We start from the raw sequence: 25,503 nt of genomic DNA, 5'->3' as shown, positions 1-25,503 counted from the left end.
GAATGATATCTTCTTATTCTATTCTATTTCTTTAAAATAAATATCTTTCTTTAAAAGTATCTGCTGTCTCTCTCTGCTCCTGTGCACGTGCCTAGCTCGGTTACTGATTGCTTTAAGTTAGCAAGGAAAAGGAAACTACAAATTCGTCTAGCAAGTCCCCGTGTGTGCTAGAGAGACGTTGTTTGGTTTGGATTCACGGGGTGGTGGCAGCGAGATAGAAGATCTCAAGGGGTCTCATTCATCTCAGCAGGGAGCGGGAAGGGAGATGTAGGAGATCCTAGAAGGGAAAGTTTTAAGGGATCCCCTGGGGGTCAAGAGCCAAGCATAGGGTGGCTGGGTGGCTGCTGGACTCCCAGGGATCATCACAGATGCAGATAAAATCTTAACTATATCCAGGGAGACAGATACTGGAAACCTCTCACCACTTTGCCTAAGAGTAGGCAATAGTCAGGATTTGGGGGCTAGTACAACCCCCCCCCCCCGAGAACCATGGATGGTCACCCCAAAGGGCTCCCCCTTTTTGCAAGACAATAATATGGCTCATGTGCCCCCAATAACCCCAGTGGCAATTTCTCCATACTTTTTTATGGCAGGGAGGCTATTTTAGGCTCAGGCAGGAAGTGGATTGGAAAGCTGAGTCACTTCCTGGTACAAAAATAGCCCAGGGAGGCCTGAAAATGAGGGATGTTTTGGGCAACATGTGGGAGAAATGTCCCAACAACTGATTCAAAATGTACTTATTTATTTATTTCTAAACAAACAAACCAAACAAAAAACTATCAGGTGCCAAATGTCATGGAATCTGTATGTGAATTTTTATCTAATTTAGGGTCCAATTCCTTCAAGTTGATAAAGAAATGAATAAGTTGATAAATAAGATGAAATAAATTTTCCTGGCAAAAAGCATATATTTAATACAAAAGATGCTTCATACCAATAACTGATTTCTCAAGCTGATCCCATCTTGCAAAGTTGTCACCGAGCCAATGTCCTGCCCATCGACCGCTGGATGGATATGTTGATCGAGTAATAATGATTCCACGTTCTCCTGTGGCATTGCGCATTCCACTGGGGTAAAGATAAAAAGACACACAGATAGTAATACACAAACACACACACACACACACACACACACACACACACACACTCCATTAGTTTAACCTTAAATCAAGATTATGTGCCTTAAAGAGTCCACTGTAGTTGAAATTAAAAGGTTGTAGTAACTAGTGGTTGTGGCTACAAGTAGCAACTCTGTATTTCCTTCCAGTTTTCCATGTTAACACGACAGTAACTTTCCTGAGGAAATTATAATTTTTTGAAGATAAAATCATATAAAGAACTTACTAGTAAGTGGATTCTGCTTGTGACCATCCATACAGGTTATGTACATCATAGTGTCTCATAGGTGTCCCATCAGGAAGCTGGTGTTCACTTTCCATGCATGCTGTAACAAGACTCAGTCCCCTTTCTCTTAATACCAGGGCTAACACAGATAGAGTAAGATGATATTGTTAGATGGAAATTCGTAGCAATGAATTAATTGGAAAAGTAAGTAGTACTTCATGTTCTCTTTATCAGGGTATGACTGAATGATTGCTCTCTTCTTCACAAAAACTGATGGTGTTACTATGTTTCAAAGATCAACCTGGCATATACATGGAGAGGGAGGGAAAACCTTGAGAATCCCTTGTCTCCCATTTCCAGCCTAACACAATGGGTTTTATCATTATTTATTCCCAGCTCATTTAACAATTAATATCTATGTGTGTTTGAACCTTTAGACTGAGCATGGGGTAGTGCTTTCTTAAGCAGAAATTTATCCAGGTAACTATTACCTGTAACTGTTCACTAGTCTCCCATAATCGTTTTGAGAAATGTGAACCATTCCTCTTTACAGAAGTGCATAATACATTGCCTTGTAGGAGCGCTGCCACAATAAACACAGAGGCATAGCTGGAAGAAAGGCCACAACTTTATTAATTGCAAGCAGCAAAAAACAGCATAGAGTTGGTTCACAGCATGAGGTCAGGATCTAGCAAAATTGACCAACACCCCAGTTGCTCGATACCCAAGGCCTGCACTAGGCCTGCCGTTGGGAAGACCAAGGGGCTATGGACCACTGGATAGCAACCAGCCGATTGACCGTATTCCCACAAGCCCCTAGTCACTGGGATGCGTAAAACGTAATGGCCCCCGCAATGGCCATACGCAACCGCTCAGCGTACCCAGGTCCCTAAGGACTCCCACTCCAGGGCTCTGCAGCCCTGGAGACCATCCAACCCAGATCCTGGCCTATGCTGTTGTGACTAGCAACACCAACCCAAGGGAGGGAGGGTGGGGAGCTGAGCGAAAATGGCCCTGATCGCCAGGCCACGAAGCCTTAAATAGGCCAGGCCCAGGGCGGGGCCAAGCAAGGTCGCTCCTCCCCCCCAAGGCAGCACCAATCAGCTGCCTCAGACGACCGGAAGTAGCAACCAACAAGAGGTCCTCCAGTCCGGCATGAGCGCCCCCCCGGAAGTTCCTCCTCTGGCCCCGCCTGCAGCCAATCAGAGGCCTCGATCGCCCCTGCAAAGCATTCTGGGGCACGCCAAGGCCCAAACTAGCCCCAAAGTCGTTGGCGCTCCCACCAGCGGCAACACAGCTGCCGGGTGATACCGGCAGCTGTCCTGTAACATTTGAGGATTCTCTTTCATGAATAGCTCAGGTCCTGCCACACATTTTGATTGAGTTTAGATATCAATTTTGAATAAATATGGAATTTCTTCTTTCATGGCCTTTTTTGCTAGATCTGCTTGTATGTTTAGGAACATTATCCTATTCTATGACTTTTTTATTGTTGTTGTTAAGCTTCAGCTCTCAAAGAAATGGGCTGTTACAATCCTTCCATATTGGTCAGAATTCACTGTGATGATGATGAAAAGCTACCAGGTCCTAAGGCAACAAGACAGACCATTACATTCCTATGGCCATGCTTGGTATTAAGATGAAGTTGGGTTTTTTTTGTTTTGTACATCCAGTGCTTGTGTTTCACCAAGCATAACAATACTCATTGAGGCCAAAAAGTTCTACCCGTAGCTCATTTGTCTATAGAAAATATTGTTCCCTAACTCTTAAGGAACATTTACAAAACTATCCGGACACTTCCACATTTATAGACTTTTTGCCAGTAGGGATGTGACAATCTTTCCTTCCTGTTGGCTAAACATGCAGATTTTTGTTTTCTCAGGCCATTTCAATGTCCATTTATGAGCCAAGAAATTTGACATCATCTTGAGCCAGGTGTGAGAATTTTCAGATAGTTCATTTTGCAAATGAACTAAGGGAGACATAATATATTTGGTATTGTTGGTGTGTGCCTTCAAGTAATTTCTGACTTATGGCAACCCTCAGCCTGACTTATGGCAAACCTCCTCTGAACAGCTCTTGCCAAGAAAACCTCAAGATAGGTTTATCTTAGAGACACCATAAGTTGGAAATGACATGAAGGCACACAACAACAACACAACAATAAACGGGACTAGTTTCTATCTATATTATTTTACCTGGCATATATGGAGGATGATTTAGTTCTGCATTTCTGCAGCCACCAATAGCCCCATCAATGAAGTTGGATGGTTCATTCATGTCCTATGTTATTTTTTTGAAGGACAAAAATATGAAGAAATTAAGAACATTTACAAATTAGGAACTTACTGTAAGTGGATGGTTGATAACTCAGTTGAGACAGTGAGAAATTATATAATCAACATTTCAAGATTTGAATGCATTTATTTGTTTATTTCTATAGACATGCCTGTCTGCCACAGCAGCCCAGAAAACACCACAAGTGCATTAACCTCAGCATACATTCTTAAAACAAACACATCAATAATCTCATTTTAAAAAAATCCTAGTAAATCTCAGGTAGTAGTATTCTTTTTCTGGAATTCTGTTGCAAAGGGATCATGTAGTACCTTTGGGACTAACTGTGCAAAAGAAGTTTTAGCACAAGCTTTCATAGACGGGGTAGATTACCGCACTACACTCTTATAGTGCTGCTATTGCACTATAATTGCTCTGGCTGCCTCCTGTTGCATTCTGGGATTTGCAGTTTAAGAAGGGGCATTTAGAATTCTCAGCCAGAGCTCTTTGGCCTTACTGAACTAAAAGCCTCTGAACTGAATAGGAGGCAGCCAGAGTGGTAAAAATGGAATAGCAGCATGATAAGAGTGTAATGCAGTAATCTACAAGATCAACTTCCTTAAATGCATGGAGTGAAGTGATGCCCAAGAAAGACCTTTTTAATCAGAATGTATGAATAGCCATAGAAATGCAAAACTTATGGGTATGGCAATGAGGTGGCAAGGTCAGTTTTAACGATGAATGTTGAGGTGCAAGGAACATACAAGACCCCTTTTCATACTGATATTCTAGACCAGGGGTCTGCAACCTATGGCTCTGGGCGCCATTTTGAGTTTGGCCCCCCAGCTGTCTGAGGGACAGCAACCCAGCCCCTGGCTCAAAAAGGTTGCCTACCCCTGTTCTAGACTAACATGGCTATTTCTCTGATTTCTACCCCCATGAAATTCTGTGGTAACTTATATCCATCGATTCCATCATGATGTGCCTTTGAGTGGGCCCTGGAAAATCACTTGTTTACCTTGGTTTAAAATTGGCAATGGCTGGGACCACTATGTACATGTTTCTAATTGGTTTCAACTGATAATTGCTCTTCTCCCCACCCCACTGTTTTATTGTGCTTTGTGGAATTTAAATTATCTTGTATACTCTGTAGGATCATACATTCTGCAATTTGTTATAGATATATAAAATAAATATATTGTTTACTAACACACAAACAAAGAAAAGAATACTGCATGACACTTACAGTCCATAGTCCATCGAACTGCAGAACATTGGCATGATAATTTTGTATTTCTTCTTGCCACCACTCTGAGGTGGAAGTACGGAAGAAATCTGGGAAAGCAACATCAGCTCGGCAGCACTGATAATGACACAGAAAGGAAAATAATATTTTTAAAATTTCAAATCTATAAGTTTCACACTTCTTTCACATCAAGTGGTTTACAAAACACGATTCAATTCTAAACTTAGTTAGAAACTTAATATATTGTAGTAGATTAAAATTATACACTAAAATAGCTGAGATAAATTTTGCCACTCAAAGAAATTTGTACAAATTAGGACTTAATTGACACTCTTGTTCTAATCATCCTCCATACCCTGTAAAACAGGGCAAGGGTCTAGAGTCTGTGATTGGCTCCCAGCTTCAAGAGATCATGGATGAAATGAATTTCTTCATCCATTTTGGTCTGGTTTCTGGTTGATTATGGAGAGAATTGGCTTGGGACGCTGTGGTAGATGACATCTGGCAGGAATTGGATTGGGGAAATGTGTCCTTCTTAGTTATGCTAGGCCTCTTAGTGACTTTCAGTAACATGAAGTATGATATTACTCTGGACCACTTCTTTGGACCACTTCACTTGGATGGGTCTTGGAGGTATTGTTTTCCAGTGACTCTTGCTTTTTGGAGAGACAAGCTTAGAAAGTAGTATTGGGGATTCATGTTCACTTCTATGGCCACTGACTTTTGAAGTCTCTAAGGGTTTGGGTTTGAAGCTTCATTCAAGCAAGATAAAATTGTTCCTAGACAGTTGAAAAGCAGATAAGGGAATATGAATTCAACCTGTGCTTTATACATAGTTACACTATGCAGGGTATACTTGGACTCAGCCTTGGAGGTTTCTGCAGTGCCCAGTTCAGGAGGTGCTTGATCTGCTCATGGTGACATATACCTTTATTGCATCCCATTTAGAGTACTCAAACACAGTTTACATAGGGCTGCCATTCAAAGGTGGTCAGAAATTCAGCTGGTACTGAGAGTTGCAGCTAGCGTTAAAAGGGGAGGGTTACAAAGAACATGTAACCACCTTGTTGCAATAGCTCCACTAACTACCTATCTGTTTCCAGGCACAATTCAAAATGCTGGTTGTGACCAAGAAAGCCTATATGGCTTAGTTACATGTTGTGTCATAGATCATATGCAGTCTGCCTACATCCTGAAATCCTCAGAAAAGGTCCTTCACTGGTCCCTTCATCTTTGCAGACAAGACCAGTTGGAATGTGAGAGAAGGTCCTTTTTATAGCTGCCCCAGGCTCTAGACTACCCTTCCTAAAAAGACCAGAATGTCCCATCTTTGCTGTCCTTATGTTGGCAGAGAATTACTTTTTTCCCCTGATAGTGTTTAGAACACAAGGTTTTCAAAGAAAGGGCTTTTGAGAGGGTGTTCTGTTACTAATTATACTGTTTTAACTGCTTTGTATAATTTCTAATTGTATAATTTATTGCTTTAACATTGTCAATACTTTAATTTTATTTTAATGTTGATCTTTTCATGTTTTAGTCTGTTTGTGTATGTGCCTTAAAGCCACCTATTGACTTTTGGTGATTCCAGGAATTTCAAAGGGTTTTCTTAGGCAAGACATACTCTGGTGGTTTTGCGAGTTCCTCCCTCTGATATACAGCCTACAGCACTGGGTATACCTTGACAGTCCCCCATCAGAGTATTAACCAGGCTGTCCCTGCTTAGCTTCCAAGATTAGACAGAATCTGGTGCCTTTAGGTATGTAAACTATATAGTGCTCTTTATAATTTGTCAGATGCCTTGATTCCCAGTTTTGGGAAAGTGTGGGGTACACATAAAGTGAAGAAAAAGGAGACAGGCACACCCAGGAAAGCACAGAATGCTATTCTTTTCATGATTTGTTGAACTACTGTTGTTACTTTTAAAATTATTTCTACCCTTTCTTTTGCTGGGAATCAACGTGGCATTCAAAAATTAAAGTTGGTGGATATAGGTAAAACATAAGAAAAGTTATTGTTAAAATGCAGTTAGTTTATCTATAGAATTAAAAAAGATTTAGAAGATATCCATTTAAAAGCACAAAGCAAAAATAGAACAGGGCACTATGAAAAGCACTATCTATCTATCTATCTATCTATCTATCTATCTATCTATCTATGACAAAACAACAGAAGAACCTGTCCAGGTTTGCTAGGAAGGGGGTGACAGGGCCTAGAAACTGTCACTTAAAAGGTCATCTCCTGTATTCCCATCAGATGTGTCTATAGGGGCGAGAGAAACTTGCTGGAGGATCAGACATCCAATGAAATCTAATCTCAAAAAGTTTGATATGGGAAGACATGGTCCAACAAAATTACATCCCAAATGATTAATTTATTGGAAGAAATTTCCCTTGGTGAGCACTCAACTCAAGCTGACATGGTTAAAATGTTGTACTAAGAGACAATGTTGAAGGAAATCAGTGTGATAGGTTCAAAATGTACATACCGCAAGTTGTTCTTCCAAACTTGAGTTTTCATCATATGTTACATTGGGATAATCTGGCCACACCTAATTGGAGGGGGAAAAGACAAGGAAAACATGAGATACACAAAACAGCTCATTGAAACATAATACTTTTAATATTCTGAAGAGTTAATTTGAGGCAGAATGACATATAGAAATATGCTTCTGCACATCTCTCATCCTTCTACTCAGCACCTCTATATAATCAAATCGTGTTTTGGAAGTAACATTGAACGTGATGACAATTTGCAATAGTACCTTTGCCCAGACGATGTCTGTGCTATTGGGCCATGTCACAAAAACATTGTTCTGCACTCCTTTGGTAAAAGTTTCATATGGTTCAGTTTCATTGCCTGAAATAGCTGGATCCTATAATGAAAATAACACAGTTTTACATTTCCAGTAGGTATGCCTTTCTTTTTATCCATCCATTCATTCTATTTTTAAAATAAAAAGAATCAAATAAATTAACAGGTCAAAAACACATAGAAAATTAAAACATCAAATGCAATGTAAACAAATAGACTATCAATGAAATACCATTCTTTACTATACATCAATAAGCACTATAAGGAGGATCACCTTAATTAATGGACAGGTAAATCTAGCTTTATGGCTTCCCAACTGCCCTCCCCCCATTTCTGTTTTGTTTCACTTTTTTATTGTTCATTTGTTTCAGCACTGCTACTTCTGGTTCTTGAATTTGTTTGTGAGTTTGGCAGTTCTTGCACTCCTAAGAGATTCCCAGGACAAGAAAATAACTATCTCTGAACTATGGGAATCTAACATTAGGAGAAGATATCCAACAACCTGTTGAGTTAGACAAATCCTTATTCAGAGTTAGCAGTACAGTAACACCTTGTGTGTGTATGTGCATGTGCATAAACATGTGTGCATCCATATATATGCACACACACACACACAATTCACATGGGACCATTTGCTTACAAAGAACAAGTAAAACATAGCCTCTTGTCAAAAGCTTGGGATCAGAAACAGAGGCCTGGAATACATGGGCCAAATGAGGCAGCTTCTGGCTGCTTTGGAGGTGTGGCAGTCAAATGATGCACACCTTCAAAGTGACCCAAAGCAGTGCCAACACCATGGTCCAGTCCTTTGGACCAGAGCAAAAAGAAGCCAGAATAATCTGGCACCTGCCAGTGCGGGTTGGATCGCATGGTCACAGGCCGATTTGGAGCGGGCCATGCTGTCAGCAAAGTCCCGATCCACTTCTGGCCAGAGCAGACTCAGGCTGCTCCTTCCTGCTCATCTGCTCTGGCCCAGAGACAAGGAAAGAATAGAGGAACTGAAGAAAATGAGAAGTGAGAAAGGAGTGGAAAAATATATTATTATTTCAACTACATCTACTTTTCTTTGATTAAAGTAGGTTATAGGGAGGAAGGAACTATCCAAAGGCATCCTACATTTTGGGTACATTTTGGTTGGACTTTAAAAAAATAAAGGAGCTAGTTGTGGGGAGACAGTTCTATGAATAAGAAGTATCAAACCAAAAATTGGAGGATTCTTGTATGGAGACAGTTGGACAGCCAAGGGTGGTTAATATAGACATGTGAAGGTCACAAGAAGGGGTGTGTTGAAATACAGAAAAATAATAAGGCTGCTATTATTGGGAATGCAATATGTATCATATGACATTGTATTGCCATGAAAACCAAAGAAAGGATGATCCACTAACCAGGATTATGATGAATCTTGAACCCTCTGATTGTATTTGTCTGACAAAATCAGGAAGGTCACTGAAGCTTTTGCTTAGAGTGAAGTCTAGCTTCCTTTCCATGTAATCAATGTCTGTATACTGTACATCCTGTGTTAAAATAAAAATAGCGAAGTCACACAGACACACACACAGACACACGCACACACACACACAGAGAGATTTGGAACAACACTATGGTGGAGTTGTAGTATTTGTTTCACAAACATCTCAATTGTTCAGAAAAAAATAAAAACACCTTTTGACATTTCAGAAACAGAGCTTTGAGATGCTAAATGTTGGACTACAGCTCCCCAAATCCAGTGGGTAGCATGTATAAGGGCCCTGTTGCCTGTGGGATTCTGGAAGCAAGACAACAACAACAGTATTTTTCCCCCAAACTGAAAACAGAAATAGATAACCCAGTAACTAATCCAATTAAATATAGTCACCCATCTATAGTTACTGCAATCCATGCTATAGATGTGGGCCTGAAGCAGACGGGCCAAATAAAGTGGCTTCTTTTTGCTTCAAGGAATGGGGTGCAGATGACATGTACCCCCAATGCAGCTGGAAGCAGCTCTGAGGCTGCTTAAGGCAGCCCAAAGCCACCGGCAAAAGGAGCGGTGAGAAACCACTCCTTGCCGGCAGCCCACTTGGGACAGTGGCAGAGGCCCACTTTAAGAGCCGGCCATCCAGTTGCTGCAGTCCTGGGGCTGACTGGGGTTAGATCACACATGGAGCAGCCAGAGGCCGCTCCTTCATGCTCATCTGCTTTGCCCTTGAAATGGATGACCTACTGGTTGATACAGTTAAAAACAGTAATCCATCCACAGTTATCACACATGAACTTGTATGGGAGTTGTCTATTTTAATAGGTCAGTCTCTGTATATATTTACTGTTATAAATGTAACTTACATATGCATTGGTATAACAGGTAACAACTATAAATCTCACAGCTATCAAAGCAGGAAGCAAAACATGCCGGCCAGATACACAACATAAGATTGAATAGTAAAAATATGTTATATATCTTAATAAACAGGAGTTGACTCTTGTTGCTGTCAATTGGAACAAGGTAGATGCTATCCAAGAGACCAAAATAGTATATTCCCAACTAGATTATTAATTATAGGCACTGTATACTGCAGTTAAGCTTATTGGTTTTAAAAAATTGACAATCACAATTGCATGGCAACTTCACTGACAAAAAATATTACTCTGTAAATCACATTGGTTTCTTTCTTTGTTATTAGTGCATATGAGGAAATGTTCCTTATCTCACATTACCATTCATTCATGAGTGCCATTTTACTAAGATCAATCTAATACTTATGAACAAAGGGCTGTAGAAGATTAAGAAATTTAACTTTCAATTTAGTCTTTCAATTTATTTCTATAGCCCTGTATTAAAATACCATTGAATTGTTTAGAAACATGTAAAGATTAATTCAAACTGTTCTACAAAAAAGGTGTGCAAGATCATATTAGAGTTATATGCTGTAATAAAAAGTAAATTTTACCACATTTCTTACATTTCTCTATGGACATGTTAATGCACAAGGGGAAGACAAGTACTGTCCGTACTCTGTATTAATGGGTTATGCATCCACAGATTCAAACAACCATGGTTCAAAAATATTCATAATGAAAAATCCAAAAAATAAACCTTGATTTTGCATTTTTATATAAAGGATGCCATTTTACTAGTTTGAGAAGGGAACATAATACAAAGATTGTGTGTGTTTGGCCCCTGAAACCAAATCCCAGGAGATATCAAGGGCCTACTGTATGGATTTAGTTTCATTTGCTATGTACAAAACTATACAGTGAAGTATAAAACAGTTCTTCTGCGAGTGAAACACACCTTGTTTATGCAAAACTGTTTCTTTGTATTCAACATGTTGTGCACAGACGTATGTGCAAGGTCTAGAATCCAAAACTTCAGTCACCTAGATTCTGTCTAGGTCCTCCCTAATGCCTTCATTAAATGTAATTTTTAAGGTGCCTCTACTTGTTAATTGGCTGTTTCTTCCTAGGCACATGAGCAATACCAAGGAGCCTAGGAGCCTAGGAATCATCATCATCATCGTCATCATCGCCATCATCATCCCGCTACTACTGTATAAATATTCTGCATATTTCTAATTAGTTTCTATTTATACGATCTGAAGAGAAACCAGAGTATAGCTGTTTTGATATATAGATGATTTATATTATGTTCAGGGAGGCAAAAAACAATAAAATGATATTGTTTTTGTTATCATTGTTATTTTTGTTGTTTTCATTGCTTAAATAATTTTTAAATTTTCATTTAAAAAATGTTTGAAATGATATCAAATTCTACTATGCTTGTGGTAATTAATATTTCCTCTTTAAAACGGAAAAGTAGTCCCTTGACATGAATGTCTAGTCGTAACCAATTGTAGGGGGAGGAGCTCATCTCCATTACTAAGCCAAAGACCCAGCATTGTCCAAAGACGACTCCAGTGGTCATGTGGCCAGCATGACTGCACCAAAAGCTGTTATCTTCCTACCAAAATGGTACCTATTTATCTACTTGCATTTGCAGGCTTTTGAACTGCCAGGTTGGCAGAAGCTGGGACTAGTGACAGGACCTCATGCCATCATGCAGCCCTCAGGCCTTGAACTGCCAACATTCTGATCTTCCAGTTATCAGAATTGGCATCTTAACCACTAAGCCACTATTAACTGGAGTAAAAACCGCACTGGAACATTGCTGCAAGAAACCTGCACAGAATCTGCAATAATATAGGGTACTTACATAGGGTATTTGAGCTATTCTCATCGCTTTATACAGATCAGCAACTTGTGAAGTATTTTTGTATCCATAGCGGCAGAGCTGGAATCCCAAAGCCCAATAGGGTGGCATGACTGGTCGTCCAATAAGCTACAAATAGCAAATTTAAAAGAAAAGAAATCAGAAAGGAAATGTTGGAGGATGCAATCAATTATACAACTCTAATCCAACAAAATTGGAAGATTAATATAAATGGGCAAGAAGCTTTCCTAATGGGCATATGCATCTTCCACATAAAATGCAGCCAACTCCATTTGAAATGAGTGATCATGATGTATTAATTGAAGGAACAAGTTGATGTATTAATTGAGTGATTCCCAAACTTTGGTCCTCCAGGTATTTTGGACTCCAGAGCTGCCAGCCACCTTTGTTAATTACGAATTCTGGGAACTGAAGTTCCAAACACTTGGAGGACCAATGTTTGGGCATTAAAAAATGATAAGAAAGAAATCAAGAACTGCCCACCTCTGATTTTACATAAGGGCCAAAAATCAGAATAAAACAACTTCATTTCCTTTCCTCCCAGAACATCCATTTGTCCTTTGAGAAATCTGGGTCTGGAAGGTTTCCAAGGCCCACAGAGTATAAAGAAGTGCTTTCCCCTTGGGGTGCAAAAGTGAAAGCAGATTCCACTGGATAAGCAGCCCATTTTGATGTTGGCAAAGTAGTCTCTGTGCAAAAACTAGAAACTCCAGATGGAGGATGCTCTGCACCAAAAGACACCACCAAGCAATTTATTTGGCTCTTTGGGGGGGGGGGGGGCATTGGGGTTGAAATCTCACTTAACTGGATTTGGACACACTGTTAAAATATTATGTCTGTCTTACTCTGGTATATTCTTGAACAACCTCTTCTGGAGTTGGACCCAAAACCATGTAAAAGTCCAGAATTCCTCCAATTGTACGATATGTCAGGGCAGGAGTTGGTTGGAAGGTAACATCTGAAAAAATCCAGAAGACAGAGTATGGAATGAATCATGATGTCACCCAAAGTATCAGCAATATATGAAATTGTGAGTGTAATAAATTAATGTTTTTCTTTTACCCATAGCATTACTATTCAGCAAAAGAACTCCATGAGCATTTCCATCTTTTTCTAGTCCCATGTAGAAGGGGTGAAAACCATAAGAATTGAGCTTGTACTGTACAAAATAAATAAATAAATAAATTCATACATACATGCAAGCGTATTTCCTTTCTTTGCTTGGAAATCTACACATTTTCTCATTATTCATTGTTAATAATTATAGAAAAAGCTCCTTGAATCAGTACATATAAATGATCTCATAACAACAACAACAACAACAACAAAATGTTTATTTATTACCCACCTCTCCCCATGGATCAAGGCAGTGAACAGCAACAAATAATTAAAATATGCAACAGTTTAAAGGGACAAATGAGTCATACACATTTTAAAATATTTAAAATTCATCATTTAAATTCATCATTTAAAAATGATCTGGGTAAGCCTGCCAGAAAAGACTGTTTGTCAATGCTGTTTCAAATTCGGACAGCGAATTAAGCTGTCGAAACTCCTCCGCAGGTGATTACACAATCTAAGGACAGCTTAATACAAAGTCCTCTGGCTGACAATTGCCAACTTTGTCCTCTCTGACTGAAGTACATGTCCGCCGGGGCTTGAGTATACAGAGCAGATTATATGGGAGGAGTCAATCCTGTAGACAACCTATATCCAAACCATGTAGAGCTTTGGACGTAATTACCAACATTATGTATATTGTCTGGAAACTAATTGTCAGCCAGCAGAGTGATTTTAATATTGGTGTAATATGATCACTCCTTGATGTTCCAGTAATCAATCTGACTGCTGTATTTTGAACTAACTGAAGTTTCCAAACCTGGTACAGAAGCAGCCCAATGTACAGTGCATTGCAAAAGTCCAGTCTTGAGATTACCAGCATGTGTACTACCATCTTAGAAAATGTCTTTTACAATTAGGCCATATTAATCTTTGAGCAGTGCTTTGTTTATGCTGGAATTATCAAAACAATCATTGTTTGGCTATGAAATAAAGGTTGTAAAGGAAATCCTATTGGATAGTTCTAATTGTGTAAGAAAGAAAATACGAGCAAACTCATCATCTTACTTTCCCAGGTGGAACATGGGTGTCCATAACTAGAAAACTCCTGAAAAGTTAACTTTGAACTTTACTTACACCAGGAGGTTGATCTTTGGTGAACATTCCCCATGTCTGCCAGTTCATATCTCTCCGAAACTGAGTATGTTCAGTTTCTCCAAACCCATACACATACTGTGATGGCAGGCGTGTAGCAATCTGAATGAACATGTCACTGAAGGTGAAGCCTGGGACTTGAGAATTCCAGCTAAAGGAGAAGAACGGATAATTCATACTGTACATTTCATAAAGCTCACAAAACTAGCTGACCAGTTTTGTCTCAGAAAGAATAATAATATCAATGCTAAACCATTGCAGAATATAATAATAATAATAATAATAATAATAATAATAAATTTTTATTTATATACCGCCCTGTGGCGAACCAATCCGGGGGGTTTACAGCATTAAAATAACATACAGCATAAAAACAATTTATTTCCCTCCCCCCTTAAAAAGTTATTAAACAAGATATCTAATTTAAAACCACAATAACTAGTTAAAATAACAATAAATTAAACAAAATAATACCAACCAATAAACCACTGCAACTTCAGTTCTAAAGAAAAGGGGGCTTTGGAGACATTACGGAGGAGGGGGAAATCCTAAGATCCTGAGGCCGGGATATTTCAGTCTGGGAAGGCCTGCCTGAAGAGATCCGTCTTGACAGCCTTTTTGAAGCTGTCCAAAGATGTTAATTGACGGATCTCATCCGGCAGGCCGTTCCAGAGCCTAGGGGCGACAACAGAGAAAGCCCTCCGGGAGGTCGCCGCAAGCCTCGATTTTTGAGGCTGCAACAAGTTCCTCCCAGAGGACCGGAGAGCGCGGGGAGGATTGTATGGGAAGAGGCGGTCTCTGAGATAGCTTGGACCCAAGCCATTTAGGGCTTTAAAGGTAATAACCAACACCTTGTACTGGGCCCGGAAACCAATAGGCAGCCAGTGGAGGGACCTCAAAACCGGAGTGATATGGTCCCTTCTGGATGTTCCTGACACAAGCCTGGCTGCCATGTTTTGAACCAGCTGTAGTTTCTGAACCAGGCACAAGGGTAGCCCCATGTAGAGCGCATTACAGAAGTCAAGGCGTGAGGTTACCAGGGCGTGCACAACTGTCTCGAGATCCCTTACTTCCAGAAAAGGGCGCAGCTGTCATATCAGCCGAAGCTGATAACAGGCGCTCCTGACCGTCGCATTAACCTGATCTATCATCAGGAGCGACGAGTCAAGGAGCACCCCCAGACTGCGAACGCAGTCACTAGAGGAGAGTGTGACCCCGTCCAGGACTGGTGGTTGCAACCCAATTCTTGGTTTCGGGGCCGCTACCTTGAGCACCTCCGTCTTGTTCAGATTCAGCTTCAATCTGTTTTTCCTCATCCAGTCCATTACCGCCCGAAGACATTCATTGAGAGAAGAAATGCCATTAGAATTCGAGGCCGACGAACGAGACATGGAGAAATAGATTTGGGTGTCATCAGCGTACTGATAGCACCCAGCACCATAACTCCGTATGATCTCACCCAGCGGCTTCATATAGATGTTAAACAACATTGGGGACAAAATAGCTCCCTGAGGGACTCCACAAAGGAGCTCCCTCTTTCTGGAGCTACTGTCCCCAAACAGCACCCTCTGGGACCTGCCTGAGAGGTAGGACCGGAATCACTGCAATGCAGTGCCTCCGATACCTAATCCCCCCAAGCGGTCCAGGAGGATGCTGTGATCTATCGTATCGAAAGCCGCTGAGAGGTCTAAGAGCACCAACTGGGTCACACTACCCCTGTCGATGCTCAGACGCAGATCGTCAGTCAAGGCAACCATGGCAGTCTCAACCCCAAAGCCTGTCCTGAAGCCAGTTTGAAATGGGTCTAGATAATCGGTTTCATCCAAGACAGCTTGGAGCTGAAGAGCAACCGCCCTCTCGATTACCTTGCCCAAAAATGGCAGCAAAGAAACAGGCCTGTAGTTGTTCATATCCAGGGGGTCCAGGGAAGGTTTTTTCAGAAGCGGCTTAACAGCCGCTTCCTTCAGACAAGATGGAACATGCCCTTCCCTAAAGGATTATATTTGAAAGATATGTGTGTAAAGAAAAAATGTAAAATGTAAGCATTTAAACCATAAAATGCTGTTAATTATCTAATTTACAATTTGGTAAATTATGTTAGAACACCTGTTCTATTATCTACATAGACCTTTAATAATGTTTTATAATCCTTTTATTTACTAATATAAAATAAGTTGAAAAATAGAATATTTTATAATAAAATACATAAGCATGCCATCCATATCTATTGTTTGCTCCATCCAATTATTACATTCTTGTCTTTTTCAACCTTACCTAGTCTGAGATCCAACCCAGACAACAAGCAATATAGTTTGAAATTTGGCACTGCCATAACTCCTCTGTTTATATCATCTTGAACTGTCTTCATTTTCTGTTTTTTCCCTGACCAGATAAATACAAATATGCCCCACTGCCACATTTTATAGGTGTTTCATTTAATATAATTGATACGTTTTGGAACAGAAAAAGTAACCTTGGAAGACTATTCATTTCCAGTGTTGAAATTTTGCTCATCCACGCTAAACCCAGTTTACTCCACCTTCTCATAACTTCTTTTGTGCCTTACCAGACAACATTATAATTATAGTTTATAATCTTTTTATTTACTAAGATTTAAAAAAGTTGAAAAATCTAATATTTAATTTTACAGCATCTATCTGAAGATTCTTGACACTGGGATTTTTTAAAGTTTGCATCTTTCAGAAAAATAAATCATGGCTTGAACTTGAGGGAATCTCCATGGAAGTTTTCATAACAATGGGCAATAAGCTCAAATAAATTAGACTAATATAGTATAGCTCTAATTTGGTATGGAAAAAAATGCTAGAAAGGTATATTTGTGATTTTTCTGTGGATGATACACCTGGGAAATATTTTTGGATAATGTCACCTGTTTCTTTTTTCGAATTATGAGTGCTAAAATGAAAGTAAAAAATTCACTTGCATAATAGTTCCTGTGCTTTTGCGTCGTATCCGTATGCCAAATGGATTATCCACAATTTCCACCTCATATTGCCGATCAGCTTCTGTACTTCCAGGAACATTTGGAGTGAACAGTGGGACTGGAACTTCATATCTTTTCTGGTTGGGATCATAGATCTAAGGAGAAGATGGTGCTGCTTTTCAATAGTAGTGAAATGTACCATATGACCACATTAACCTTCTGATCTTACAAGTCATTTCATTATTCTATTCTATATTGCCAGGGACCAGTATTCACATTAGGACGATTGGCAGAGCCATTGAGGGAGGGTGGGGTTTTGATACCCTCCATAATGAGACCAGTATTTTTAAATGGAAGCATGGTCTAACAGACCAAGCTGAGGCACATGATGGAGGGCAGAGTCAATATATAAGGATGGTACGCCCCCCCCCATCCTGCCTCTTTTAGATGATGCAGCCCACCCTCCTGCCCTAAATGCAGTGTGAACTTTGTTGGTCACTTCAGGGCAGAGTAGGAATTTTCTCCCCTTTTCTCAGTTTTTTTTTTTTTGTTTTTTTTGTTTTTTTGTTTTTGCCTACCCCATACTGTATAAAGGGACTGGAAATTCGCTAAGGGTGGCTGATAAATAGGTTTCACTGGCCCATATGGAGTTAAATAATTGTTTGGAACGCACCATTGGCACCCCTTTGTGGTGAAAGGTTGGACTATTGATCAGCTTGCACATGTCAAGGGACGTGTAGGTGTGAGAGAACCTGCCTTTGGGGTAGACATGGGGGTTTTGCTCAACCTTACAAATTTGAGGGAATTTGGGGAGAGTGCCTTATGTTTACCTCCCTAGGACTGGCTGAGGATGCAATCCAAATCATCGGATTTACCTCAGAGTTTGGTGTTTGTGCCCAAAGGGTATGCTGAAGAGGAGGTCTAGGATTGACACCAGGCTTTCACTTTAATCATTCTCTCACAGTTTGATGTTTAAGGTTGAAGTTCAAGTGCTTAGCTTAAATAGGATATAGGTCAAATAAATGGCCCTTTATTCATCCAATTTACGTGTCTGGTCTCTTTATTTCATGGTGGGGTATCACTCATATTTGTATCACTTTATTATCATCCATTTATTTATTGGGAACTTGCCAGAGACCAACTGCTCAAGGGCTGGCACCAGTTCATAAACCACAACTTTGAGTTGCATTGTTTTAGGAGATGTTGCAGGTTGTACAAATTCAGTTCATTTGCTACTGGCCAAACCTGTTGGATGTCACCCAGAATTACCAGTGTAAAATTAATTTAAATCCTAGAATTCAGCTGAGCACTGAGGGGGATGATAAATGCCCACTGGGAATCCAGTTCTGCCAGAAGCAGCTAGAAATGGTTGCTGGGTGTTATTTTGCAATTTTTTTCAATTGTATTCTGGGAAATATTTTCAGTTTCTCAAACCATTGCTTATTACAGTCAGCCCTCCTTATCCACGGGTTTTTTTTATCCATAGATTCAAGCATCCATAGATTGAAAATATCCCCCCCCCCAAAAAAAAAAGTATACATTCCACATAGCAAACCCTGATTTTCCATTTTATATAAGGCACACCATTTTGCTATGACATTATATTCAATGGGATTTGAGTATCCAGATTTTGTTATCCATGGGGGTCCTGGAACCAAACCCCAAGAGTTCACTGTAATTTCCTTATTTATTTATTGTTTTTAAAAGATTTATATTCTAATATTTTGTCATAAAAACAGCTATGACAACTAACATAAATAAATAAATAAATAAATAAATAAATAAATAAATAAATTTCAGATTTTTTTAAAAAATAAATTAAAATAAAATAAACCAGATTTCTTAATTCAGCTGCTTTTGTACAACAGGATTTTAAAAAAATTGGTAAGGAGAATTAAGAATGGGTAAACAATTTGTGTGGTTCACAACAGATGATCGAATTCACAATTTATGAAACACATCTTCATTGAGCAAAATTATACTTCAGATATTTTCATTTCCTTGGATGCAATGATGAAATTATTAGATCAAAAAATTCATGCATAATATTTACAATATTTAAAAAAACTGCTGGAGGAAATCTATACACAAAATAGATGGATTAGGAGAATGTATGAAAGAAAGCATATCATACAAGGCACTCGCACTTCAAAAATTTCAAACATTGTAGATGACAAATAATTTTCCCCCTTCCCTACATAAACTATAATTACCTTAAACTGCAACATATCATTATAATGGTATTTCACTTCCAAACGAAGCACATCTACTGGTGGTGACCTAGGTCCATAGGGGTTAGGGATACTGGTGTTCCTATTGAGGTCAGCTGTCAAGCCCTGAGGACTATTTTGAATATTACTGACCAGGTAGCCATAATCACTAGGATAGTAACAATATGGCACTCCAGGAGTAGAGACAGCCTGAAATGAAATTGGAAAAGTTACCATAATTTTAAATTAAGGCAGAACTAATCCTAAATAGTGTCACTGAAAAAAAATGGAAGCATAAATGAATTAAACAAAGGCCTTATGAATAGCGGAATGATATTTCTCATATATAACCATTCATGAGAATACAGGCATGTTCTGAGTATGCTTGATAAATATTTTAAGGAAGGCTAATTCCTATCTTTGATTTTTGATGGAACAATCAGTCAGAGAAATCAATAGATAACAATGTATATTAGCTATTGGCAGCTGTCCCTCTAAGGTCCAAAACACACTACACAAATAATCCAGTTTGAGACAGCTTTAACTGCCCTGAGTCACTGCTAGGGAATCCTGGGAACTGTAGTTTATTGTGGCACCATAGCTCTCTCACAGAGAAGGCTAAATGTCTCACAAAACTACAAGTCCCAGAATTCCCTAGCATTGAACCAGGGCAGTTAAAGCAATCTTAAACTGGATGATTTCAGCAGTGTGTTTTGGACCCAACATCTACCTCCTCCCCACTGCATGATATTCTGTTTTGAAAAGGAGTACTGAGGAGAAATAATGGCAGCTGCCAGTGGAAGCTGCCTTTTCCCCCTTGTCCTCCAAGAAAGGTCCACTATCATGCCAAACAGTGATGGGGAAAGTTTTTAAAAGAGAGAGGAAATGCACTAATTAAAGAACACTCATTTCCCACATTTATGAATGCCTTTCCAAATCAGTGAAATGAGATGGAAGAACAAGCATATTTTGGCTGCTTACCTTCCAGATGCAACCACGAGCTTCACAAATACTTTCTGTTGCTTCTGGGTATGGAAGACAGTCAAACTTTTCATTGTCTAGAACATCAGTTGCCCAGCTTAATGAATATGCTTGTCCTAGTTGAAGCTGAAGGCCAGTAACATGCAAGACCTAAAAACCACATGACAGATTCCGTTCACAATCTTGTCTACACAGCATTAAAGAGATTCCCAACTGTGCAAAAAGTCCAACATCACAGATAACATGAATAGTGTCTGACCCAACAGTGACTCATCAGTGAAGTGGTCATGCTGGTCAACTCAATGAAATATCAAATATCAAATCAGTGTGTGACTCTCATAGGAACAACAAATTCCACACAAGGCATTATTGGGGGGAAATTTAATCAAGATGGATAACATTCTATACTTTCTGAGATAAAAGGACCACTGGCTTCAACATGCTCAGGGTTATTATTATTATTTTAAACAAAAAAGAATGGATGACTATGATGAAAAACCCAGCTCTGTGCAGAATGCTTTGAATGTTGCTGAATCTGAGCAATAGACAGTCTAATACCTTGGCTTCTGATTTGATAAGAAAATGTTTATAAGGAAATACCACACCTAACAAAATAGAAATTGATTGCATTTAATGAGATGAATTTACACTCTTTTTCAGTTCAGTTTGTCTGAGAAAAATGGTATCATATCATAATCTGATGATCTGTCCAAAAACAATTGAAATGAAGGATATTCAATATACATTTATCCTAACTCACCTTGCATAGGTTCACACTAGTGATAAAGCTGACATAAAAGGGATAGTTCTTGGGGTAGTCTTGTCCTATCTCTAAATCAAAATGAAAAGGTGTGCTAGCTATCCTGGGCTATTCCTCTTTTTTTTTTTTTTTTTGGATAGCTTTAGATTCCTTATGATGATACAACTTAGCTGGAGACACGCCAACTGCTTTTCATCATGCACTGGCTGCATCTAATGTCAGTGTAAGGTCATGTGACCACAGTGTGTATGATTAGTAGATATGAACGTTGAACCTCATAGCACAATGTTCTAAAATATCCAGCACCTTTATATTTGGGTTCCAGGGAATTGGCTTTGCTTCAGAACAGATTCTAGGTTCCTGCTCAAGAGTTTATACATTATTTATTTCACTGCTCCCTTCTTACAATTACTGATTGAAATCAATCAATTGATCAATCAACAGAAATTGATTGACTTCCATTAAGCTCCTGTCTTTTACATTGATCCTGCTTTACATGCTTATATATTGCTTTGATATCTGCAAAGTGTCCCTCCCTCTGTCCCTCTGTCCCACCACTCTCACAGGTATGCTGGGTGGGAACATGGGAGAGGGCCTTCTTAGTGACTGCCCCCAGGCTCTGGAATTTCATTCCCAGAGTGGTTAGAGTGCCACTCGCCCTACTTTCTTTTCTTAGACAAACAAACTTTTCTGTTCAAATGAGCATTTGTTGAGTGTCTGTACAAGGCTTGTCTCATGGAAACAATACACTAACAAAGCACGAAGCTAACTGTTGTGTTGTGGAGTGTGTGTGTGCAACACATATGTTTAATCATGTATGTTTTAATCTGGTTTTAATTTTTTATTGTCTTTTATCTTTTTAACTTTTTTATTTTCTGAATTTTTACCAATGTTTTTAAGTTTATAAGCTGCTTTGAACCCAGAATTAGGGAAAAGATGGTATAATAATAATAATGATAATAATAATAATATTGTAATAATAATAATAATAATAATAATAATAATAATAATAATAATTTTAGAAAAAATGAAGACTGACAAGACATGATATAATATTATATGCAGTGCAGATCAAAGAGGAAGAGAAACTGAAAGTGCACATAAGGCAGCCACAAGGAAAAAAAAATCTCTACATACTAACAGTGGTTCAATGTTTGTTGTGTCAGAATATTTTTCCTTACCTGAGTTGAAGAATCATAATTCACAATATGAGTGGATGGAATTGGTACACCATTCTGATACACCAAAAGAGCAGGAGGAGTCTCGCTTGCTACTCCTAGGACTTTAATTTCACCAAATATTAAGTTATTTGGATCTACGTATCCCTGGTGATCCACAGTGATATCCAAGACACTCTGAAAGAGATGATATTGTTGTTGTGTTTTAAATTTAAAAATTCATAACTACATGCCACAACTAGCTTCTGCTCCTTTTAATTCTTGTTCTTTGACTTGATAAATAGTATGGAGCTAAATGCAACACAGGACACTATCATCCATGGACTGTCAAGTGAAACCCAAATCTATATTCTTGTATGCCAGGTAGTTCCCTAGTTTAGTGATTATGCTTTGGATTGCACTGCCTGAGTTTAGCTGCTGAAGATAAACTCAGAATATTAATTTAGTAAACACACACACACACAATATGAAATAGGATGAAATATAAATGGGCTGCTACAGACAAACTGAAAGAGATATTGGGATGAAATAATGCCATTGCAAAACCAATTCAGAGATGCAGCTTTTCAAAATCCTCATTCTTTTATAGCACTCAATCATGGCTCACAGCATGGCTGGGCATTGCACAGGTTTTGAAGAAAGAGTGCAAGATTTCTAATTAGAAATTATACATACCTGACTAGCCTTAAAAGTGTGAAAGAGGTAAAAATCATTCTCATAGGCATCTGTAATAAGAAAGAAACAACAGAATAACTTTTCTGAATAACTATTGCATGTATTTCAATCACAGCAGCAAGAACATAGAATAGATTAAGAACAGGGGTGCAGCCAACCTTCCCTGAAGCCTCATAAATGTAAGACTGGGCAACTTAAACATTTATTCAAGATGTATTAGATGCACAGCATAACTGACTCTATGTCTACTCAGAAGAAGTTTACAGTATAATATCTTAGACTCATAGAAACAGAATCGTAGAGTTGGAAGAGACCACAAGGGCCATCCAGTCCAACTCCCTGCCAAGCAGGAACTCTAAATCAAAGCATCTCCGAGAGATGGCCATCAAGCTTCTGTTTAAAGACCTCCAGGGAAGGAAATTCCACTACACTCTGAGGTAGTGTCTAAGAGCCCTTACTGTTCCACTGTCGAACAGCCCTTATTGTCAGGAAGTTCTTCCTAATGCTGAGGTGGAATCTCTTTTGCTGTAGCTTGCACCTATTGTTCTTGGTCCTGTTCTCTGGAGCAGCAGAAAACAAGCTTGCTCCCTCCTCAATGTGACATCCTTTCAAATATTTAAATAGGGCTATCATATCACCTCTTAACCTTTTCTTCTCCAAGCTAAACAGACCCAGCTCCCTAAGTCGTTCCTCATAGGACATGGTTTCCAGGCCCTTCACCATTTTAGTCGCTCTCATTTGGACACGCACCAGTTTCTCAACATCCTTTTTGAATTGTGGTGCCCAGAACTGGACACAATATTCCAAGTGGGGCCTGACCTAAGCAAAATAGAGTGACACTATTACTTCCCTTGATGTAGACACTTCACTTTTACTGATGCTACCTAAAATTGCATTTGCCTTTTTAGCTCCCGCATCGCACTGTTGACTCATGTTCAATTTGTGGTCTACTTGGACACCCAGCTCCCTTTCACATGTAGTTTCATTCAGCCAGGTGTCCCCCATCCTATATCTGTGCATTTCATTTTTCCACCCTAAGTGCAATACCTTACATTTCTCCATGTTGAATTTCATTTTGTTAGCTTTGGCCCAGCTTTCTAGTCTATTCAGGTCATTTTTAATTTTGATCTTGTCTGCCTTCAAGACACAACTTAATTCCATTCAAATGCATAGATGACTATTGAGTAGGAATGGGTGGATTTTCTCTTTTTCATTTTCTTTTCATTGTTTTATTCTCTTGTGTGTTTGCTCTTTCTTATGTTCAACTGGCCTATTGCTTTTGCGCAGGAGTACATATTTTGCAAAGGTTGAGTCCCCCCCCCCCCAAACAGGATGTCTAAACACACTGAGACACCCTCTTTTGTTGAGGACAAGAAAGATTGTGACTATTCTTTATGTCTCTAATCCAGAATAAGTATAAACTATTTTAAAAATAGATTTTGCCCTGTTTATGCATCCATTTAATATTTTTTTAAAATAACAGTTTTCCTAGGTTAGGTAAAAGTTATTTAGTACTCATAGGCAGGATACAAACCGCCGCTTTGCGGCACTTCCCCGCCGGCGCCATTTGCTCCATGCGGGAGCTGCAGCAGCCAAACCGCGCGGCTCCCACGCGGAACAAAAAAGAAGCTCCATTTCAGACGCTATGTGTCCAGTACGTAAAGATGGCGGCGCCCATGTGGAAGGGGCGCCGCCAACTTGTACGTATTGTATATGTACTAGGGTTAGGGGGGTGCGGAAGCACCGCCCCTTCCTAACCCTAGTACGTATACAATACGTACTATATGGCGGTTTATATCCTGCCTTAGTCATTTTTTTAAATTACCATCTCATTATATCATGTTGTATATATAGTTTCACTTGTTTAACTCTGAATATAAATAAGATTTACATTGCCAGGTTTAAACAATTTCTATCTGCATGTTAATAATATAAAAGGGGAGAAAAGATCTTTAAAACTGGATAAACTACATGCACACGAGATTCTATATAATTCAGGATAATTTTTGTTTAAATGGAAAAATATAGGATTCCTGATGCTTTGGCTTTGCTTCAGAACCAAGGCATGTGACACAGGTACTGAAAGAAATCCAGGTCATGATAATTTTCTAAGTATCCTTAATGCTTTTCACAGACCTCACTCAATGACTCTAGGTCATTTTCAGATTCTGTTGCACTGAATGCATAGGCAGGATATAATGGGCCTATCTAACTCTATCCTGCCTGAAAATCTAGCACATTCCCTCCCCTTGCATTTACCTGGTTCGATGCCACCACCTCGCCTGTCACCGTCACTGTAGTTTTATGTGCAGTCTCCTGCCATGGCCTGTAATGGTGGAAATGGGGCACCTGGCTTCATCTACATGGCCAGGCATCCCAACATCACAGGCTATGACTGGGGCCTGAAAATAGAACAGTGGCAGTGACAGCAGTGGCAGTTAAGAGGGTGTGTGGCTGTCTGGTTTACCAGCTGTTGCCATGGAGTTTTGGGGAAACTCTTCTGCCAACATCCAGTTTTTTTAGGGGCTGGTTGGGCTGGATCAGGTTGGATCTACTGGAATTGTGTTCAGCCTGTCCATCCCCAACCCCTAAGTCTTTCTCTTTCTTAATGTGGCCATCAAGTGTGATAGCGCCATTCTGAGCTGAACTGAGT

At 39.3% G+C, this 25,503-nt stretch overlaps 1 protein-coding gene across 1 annotated transcript in view; it reads right to left on the bottom strand.

The window, feature by feature from the left end:
* The window catches only part of LOC149318048 (maltase-glucoamylase-like), a 184,447-nt gene that overhangs the window by 19,968 nt on the left and 138,976 nt on the right, over positions 1 to 25,503 (bottom strand). The window contains exons 68-83 of the mRNA XM_089507700.1: positions 22,851 to 22,900; positions 22,179 to 22,352; positions 20,238 to 20,387; positions 19,260 to 19,466; positions 17,047 to 17,201; positions 14,085 to 14,253; positions 12,951 to 13,047; positions 12,734 to 12,846; positions 11,871 to 11,996; positions 9,067 to 9,195; positions 7,629 to 7,739; positions 7,353 to 7,415; positions 4,868 to 4,984; positions 3,543 to 3,627; positions 1,345 to 1,483; positions 935 to 1,068 (exon numbers count right to left, since the gene is read on the bottom strand). Of these exons, the coding sequence (XP_089363826.1) occupies positions 935 to 1,068; positions 1,345 to 1,483; positions 3,543 to 3,627; positions 4,868 to 4,984; positions 7,353 to 7,415; positions 7,629 to 7,739; positions 9,067 to 9,195; positions 11,871 to 11,996; positions 12,734 to 12,846; positions 12,951 to 13,047; positions 14,085 to 14,253; positions 17,047 to 17,201; positions 19,260 to 19,466; positions 20,238 to 20,387; positions 22,179 to 22,352; positions 22,851 to 22,900 (2,019 nt within the window). The remainder of the gene's footprint in view (positions 1 to 934; positions 1,069 to 1,344; positions 1,484 to 3,542; positions 3,628 to 4,867; positions 4,985 to 7,352; positions 7,416 to 7,628; positions 7,740 to 9,066; positions 9,196 to 11,870; positions 11,997 to 12,733; positions 12,847 to 12,950; positions 13,048 to 14,084; positions 14,254 to 17,046; positions 17,202 to 19,259; positions 19,467 to 20,237; positions 20,388 to 22,178; positions 22,353 to 22,850; positions 22,901 to 25,503) is intronic.

The sequence above is a fragment of the Sceloporus occidentalis genome, unplaced genomic scaffold (assembly GCF_023333645.1).
Source record: "Sceloporus occidentalis isolate IW3139 unplaced genomic scaffold, rSceOcc1.0.p SCAF_2, whole genome shotgun sequence".
Taxonomy (NCBI): Eukaryota; Metazoa; Chordata; class Lepidosauria; order Squamata; family Phrynosomatidae; genus Sceloporus; species Sceloporus occidentalis.
Note: the sequence above shows the minus strand (reverse complement) of the source record. Positions and strands in the feature narration are given on the sequence as shown.